The sequence below is a fragment of the Manis pentadactyla genome, chromosome 8 (genome assembly GCF_030020395.1).
Source record: "Manis pentadactyla isolate mManPen7 chromosome 8, mManPen7.hap1, whole genome shotgun sequence".
In the NCBI taxonomy this organism is placed as follows: Eukaryota; Metazoa; Chordata; class Mammalia; order Pholidota; family Manidae; genus Manis; species Manis pentadactyla.
Window position 1 is genome coordinate 64,761,499 of NC_080026.1, and position 6,343 is coordinate 64,767,841.

General features: G+C 41.6%; 1 protein-coding gene across 1 annotated transcript; it reads left to right on the plus strand.

Annotated features, from left to right (window-relative positions):
* Window positions 1-3,671: 3,671 nt before the first annotated feature.
* Window positions 3,672-5,523, plus strand: HNRNPF (heterogeneous nuclear ribonucleoprotein F). Its single transcript, XM_057505824.1, has one exon. The coding sequence runs from the start codon at window positions 3,672-3,674 to the stop codon at window positions 4,911-4,913; it is 1,242 nt and encodes a 413-aa protein (XP_057361807.1). The 3' UTR covers window positions 4,914-5,523.
* Window positions 5,524-6,343: the final 820 nt, after the last annotated feature.

Below are 6,343 nucleotides of genomic sequence, written 5' to 3' on the forward strand. Positions count from 1 at the left end.
TTAAAAGTTGTAGATGACTTTTCATGAAAAAAAAACAAGAGAAAAATAATTCTGGAACAAAAATCAGCCATAAATGTTTAAATGTGGACGTGTTTTGGGAGAGAATGAATGCTCTGTTAAAAGAAGTCATTTTTTTTTTTTTGAAACTTTGTTTTCTGAAATAAAACATTTGTAATGTGTATTATTAGGCATTTTAAGTAATTCTTACTAGCAATGTCTGTTGTTTTGTGCTCCCTGCAATGTCCTTCAGCCAAGCTAGGCTGCCATATTCTAGAGGGAGGTGTTGACCCCACATGGCCACTAATCTCTTGCTAATCTTGGGCCAGCTGTGCTTGGGCCTCTGCTGGGGGTGGGGCCACAATGACCCTCCCAACAGCCAATTTATGGTAACGTGCTCTCGATGCAGTTTTAAAGACACTTTTTAAAAAATAGCAAGCATGCTATGGGAGTGTACAAATATAAGACTTACTTTGTAGAATAGGAATATCCTATGGAAAGGTGGTGTATTTGATCTGACACCTTTAAGGAATTATAGGATTTAAATGGACAGTAGATTGGGTAGCGACTATTTGGAGAGAGAATTATCACAAATGTCAAGTCCAAAGGGAGCAGAGTGGCACATTCCAGGCACAGAGAAATGGATAGAGGAGACTTTTTGAAATGTAAGTGATGGGAGCTAGATAGTGTTTTGCAGGCTAGAGTTGCAAGGCTTGAGCCGTTCCCCTTAGCCCTGTGGTTCATGTTTGTGGACGTCACCCAGGACTTGGAAGAGGAGAGTGATAAAAAAGTCACTAAGAGAACACTTTAGCTAGCCATTATGCTTGGGCAACCTTAAGGACCATATATGAGTATACTGGAAGGGGATCTTAGTACTGAATTTGAAGAAAATGGTACAAAGGGACATGGGGGGCATTTCAGGAGAAAAAGTGACATTTTGGTGATGCACATTACAAAAGAGGGGAGATACTTAGTTCTTACTGTGCCATGCAGTTTGCTAGGTATTGAATACAGAGCTGTGGGAAAACCTTTTTCTTACATGTTAAAGAATTACTGAGTGTGGGATCACCCTATAGGGATGATGAGTTCATTGGTTTTGAAGGCTTATTAGTTGTTTAAGAATTAGTTTCCTTCAAGAGCCTCTGATGACCAGCCATTTATGTTGCAGCTGGGATGCCATAAAGGAGTTGGAGAGAAAAATACTCTGTTTATTTGTGATACATAGGAAGAACTGTGGAGTAGAGCTGTGTACATCATCAGTCTGGACCTTGGAGTGTGAAGCTGGGGACTTGGCTGTCCTGGGCTCAACCCAGCAGATTTCCTGTATGTAGTTGAATATTGAGGAAGGACTCAAAGGAAGAGGCTGAGAGGATCTAAGGAAGGACAAGGGAAAACGAGGAGATGGTTGCATCTTAGAAGCCCAGGAATAAAAGGATTTCCAGAGGGAATGGGAACAAGTTAGGATGAAGATAAAATATTTGTTCTCTATCTTGCCTTGTTCTAGTCAGGGGTGGAGGTGACAGAAGCCTGCCTTTAGACATTTTACTGAGAGAGCAAATAAGTAGCTAGAGGCAAGGTTGTCATCAGGGAAGGTGTATCTCATGGGATTGGTTAAAAGTGCATGATTAATTGCTAAGGAGATAGTGTTCAGTGAAAATAAGGAATTTCTTAAGGATGGGTGGAGTTGGGACCACAGCAGAGCTGTGGATAATTATCTCAACTATAAGCAGCAACTCCTTTTTTATAAATTCATTTACTGTGGCCATTTTCTTCACATGGTCCCTATCACTCTCTGAAGTAGATGATGATGAGCTGGAGGGGAGGGGATGTGAGAAGATGTGAGGTTACCAGAGACATTGCAGGGAGTTGGGGTAGAATCTAGTAAGCAGTATTAAGGGCCCATGTAAAGGCTGGTGGCCCTGATTCTCTATAGTAGTCATTTACCCCTCAGGGAATATTTGGCAATGTCTGCAGACTATTTCTGGTTGTCACAACTGGGGGACTACAGGGTGCTGCAGCAGATAGTGGGTAGAGGCAGGGCGCTCCCCAGTGTCCTACAGCATACAGGCTTCTCCCGCCACCCTTCCAGTGCCTTAGTCCAAAATGAACCATGTTGTTCAGCTGTGCCACTAAGCCACCCAGTACAGCTGTGGCACAGGCAGATACTAGTCTTCTGGGCACTGTTCACTGGATGCATAACAATATAGGAGGAAGTGCATGCAAATTCCACTATTGTGGGGTAAGGACTGAAGTTAATACAGAATTATCCTTTCACACCTGGCAGTGTAAATTAACTAGGCCTGCATATAGTTTAAATTAACTAGACACTGCATCAAATGTTTAAATTACTATAGTTATTAAAATATTATTATGATAGGTCATAATGGTAACTTGTCAATAATTAGGTTTTCCCTGATACTAGTGCAGTTAAGCATTTCATAGATAGTATTTATTACTAATTTGCTTTCCCTTAAGTTATCTTTGCATGTTTTGTTTTTTAAACTGAGATTTTAGAAAAATAAATGTTAGCTCTATACTCAATATTTTTATTGTCTCTGTTGCTTTTTGATGGCTCAACTCCTGTTCAGAGGACTGCTGTTCCATGTGGATTTGAGTCTTTCATTAAGTTTGTGATTAGGTGCCAGATAACATATGCCTTCAAGACAGCCTGTCAGGAAGGGCACCCCTCTTGTACATGATGTTCATTCCCTCCCTTCCAAACCTTCAACAAAGCATAGCAGTAAATGTGTGTTTTGCTAATCTTTTTATATGTGAACCTGGGGAGCCTTACTTATTTGCAGAGCATATAAATAACATTTTCTGTTGATGGAGTTACCTGCTTATCTAGATAAGTCTTTAGTTTGGCCTCACACTTGACTCATTTTGTTTGAATTGACAATTTAGGGACAAAAGTATACTTCCTTAGACTGTGAACCCATTGCTGTCTTAATTGCAGCATTGTTGCTAATGAGAACATGGTTCTGTTTCACCCCAATGTCAAAGAAAATGTTACTGTATATTGTGGTTTAAAGTAGTCTGTTCATCACTTATTTTTACTTAAGTATCCTGCCACAAACAAGGAAACTGGTATCTTGTAACTAAATATCAAACTTCCAAACTACCTTTACCTAACCTGACCAATACTCAGGTTCCTTTGTGTTAAGAGATACCAAGTTACACTTAACTCCCATCATTTACTTAGGTGATGCAGTTTTATAGCATCTGTTTCTCTCCAGTTCTGAGAATTTCTCTTAACTTTATCTGGTTGTTGCCTCAATTCTCGTCTTCCCTTCCAGAACTTAAAGTTGATCACTAGGACTTAGATTGTGGCTTCTTGATTAAAGCTTCCAGATACTATTTTTTTCTTCAAAACTTTACCCTTCATTCTATTTCACTTAATTTTTTTAGACCCCTATTTATTAGTTCTTTTTCGATCTATAATAGGTACATTTTTGGAGAGACCTAGGATTGAAACTTAGCTCAAACATTTGGTATATTTAATATATTTCACTTGATATCATTTATTTTACCTCATCTGTAAAATGGGGAAAACAATATTTACTGCTTATCTGTGTTCACGATAAATGAAAAATTACATAAAGTAGTTTGTGCTTTCTTTTCAGCCACAAAAACTGCCTAAGCTTCTTTGACGACTGCCCTGCCAAGTGTCCACAATGCTGGGCCCTGAGGGAGGTGAAGGCTTTGTGGTCAAGCTCCGTGGCCTGCCCTGGTCCTGCTCTATTGAAGATGTGCAGAATTTCCTCTCTGACTGCACAGTTCATGATGGGGCCGCAGGTGTTCACTTCATCTACACTAGAGAGGGCAGGCAGAGTGGTGAGGCGTTTGTTGAACTTGAATCTGAAGATGATGTGAAAATGGCCCTTAAAAAAGACAGGGAGAGCATGGGACACCGGTACATTGAGGTGTTCAAGTCCCACAGAACCGAGATGGATTGGGTGTTGAAGCACAGTGGTCCAAACAGTGCTGACACTGCCAATGATGGCTTCGTGCGGCTTCGAGGACTCCCGTTTGGATGCACCAAGGAAGAAATTGTTCAGTTCTTCTCAGGGTTGGAAATTGTGCCAAACGGGATCACACTGCCTGTGGACCCCGAGGGCAAGATCACAGGGGAAGCTTTTGTGCAGTTTGCCTCGCAGGAGTTAGCTGAGAAGGCCCTGGGGAAGCACAAGGAGCGAATAGGTCATAGGTATATTGAGGTGTTCAAGAGTAGTCAGGAAGAAGTTAGGTCATACTCTGATCCCCCTCTGAAGTTCATGTCTGTACAGCGGCCCGGGCCCTATGACCGCCCTGGCACAGCCAGGAGGTACGTTGGCATTGTCAAGCAAGCAGGCCTGGAGAGAATGAGGCCTGGCGCTTACAGTGCAGGCTATGGGGGCTATGAGGAGTACAGTGGCCTCAGTGATGGCTACGGCTTCACCACCGACCTGTTCGGGAGAGACCTCAGTTACTGTCTCTCTGGGGTGTATGACCATAGATATGGAGATGGTGAGTTCACTGTCCAGAGCACCACTGGGCACTGTGTCCACATGAGGGGCCTGCCCTACAAAGCCACGGAAAACGACATTTACAACTTCTTCTCTCCACTCAACCCTGTGAGAGTCCACATTGAGATTGGCCCTGATGGAAGAGTGACCGGCGAGGCTGATGTTGAGTTTGCCACCCATGAAGAAGCCGTGGCAGCTATGTCCAAAGACAGGGCCAACATGCAGCACAGATACATAGAACTTTTCCTGAATTCCACAACAGGGGCCAGCAATGGGGCATATAGCAGCCAGATGATGCAAGGCTTGGGAGTGTCAGCCCAGTCCACTTACAGTGGCCTTGAGAGCCAGTCTGTGAGTGGCTGTTACGGGGCTGGTTACAGTGGCCAGAACAGCATGGGTGGATATGACTAGTTTTGTAGGAGCATTTGAATTATTTCAATCATTTTCACAGGCAGCCAACAAGCAGTGAAAAGCAGTTATTTAGAGGAAGCTATGGGACCCATTTTTGCACCATGAGTTTGTGAAATCTGGATTAAAAAAATTACCTCTTCAGTGTTTTCTCATGCAAACTTTCTTCTAGCATGTGATACTGAGTAAACTAAAACTATTTTCAGCTTTTCTCAATTAACATTTTGGTAGTGTACTTCAGAGTGATGTTATCTGAGTTAAGTAATTTTAAGTACATTAATTGTGGATCTTTTACACCGCATCACCGTGAACACATTGGGGAGACATTTTTTTTTGGAAAACTCAAGGTGCTAGATCCCTAAATTCAAAGAGGAGCATTTCTCATGTTCATTCTAGTTTACTTTCATTTAAAGTTTTTTAGGTTAAGTTTAAGCTTTTTAAAAGTTAGTTTTGAAAATTGAGACACATTACTAATACTGTAGGAATTGGTGAGGCCTTGACTTAAAACTTTCTTTGTACTGTGATTTCCTTTGGGGTGTATTTTGCTAAGTGAAACTTGTTAAATTTTTGTTAACTAAATTTTTTTCTTAAAATAAAGATTTTTCCACAATGACTGGCACAGACTATCTACTCACCAAAACAGCAAAATGACTGGGGTGGTTGAAGAGAGTTTATCTTTATGCTGTATCTCAGTGTGAATTTCAAATTGAACACATGAAATCTGGTTTCCCTTACATTCTTAAACCAAGGCTAAATGGAAAGATTTTTAAAAATGTTAAATATGTGAACGTGGAAATGGCGGCTAGGAGCACATGCTGGAAAATCAAAAAGCATACTGCCAGCCTTCTGCACTTTGCATGCTCTGTTCACCAGCTGTCTGCCATACTGTGCTGCTCACTTTATGGTGGAGTCACATCCGTGTTCAAAGCTAGAAAGCCTTAGTTTTGGATGCCACACACTGAGGTAATTAGCCATAATTTGTTCAGTTTTGTTATGTAAAATGTGCTGTTTTGAATTTTTTTTCATACTTTATGAGAGTTTTATAAAAAAATATATCTGATAATGGCCTTTCTTGGCCTCATTTTGCTTCATAGGCCCACCTTATCAGCTGTCTTTCCTACTGGTGTTCTGCATATGTGATGGACTTTGAAGGCAGTGGCACTATCCTGGAAATGGAACACATCTAGGAAAATACAGAGAAGCCTAGACAGCATGAAAATTCTGGAGAGGCAGATAACATGCACTTGGTCTTAGACATGTTCATGGGGTTTCTGCTCAGCCCAACGGGCCTACAGCGGCTCCAAGTTTCAGGCAACAGTCTGCCACAGGGGAGCAAAGGCCCTCAAGGTTGGGAGGAAAACTCAAATCCAGATAGAACATCTAAGTTTAAGAAAAACCAAGGTTGGGGAGGGCAGTCAAGTTTTTGGGTACCT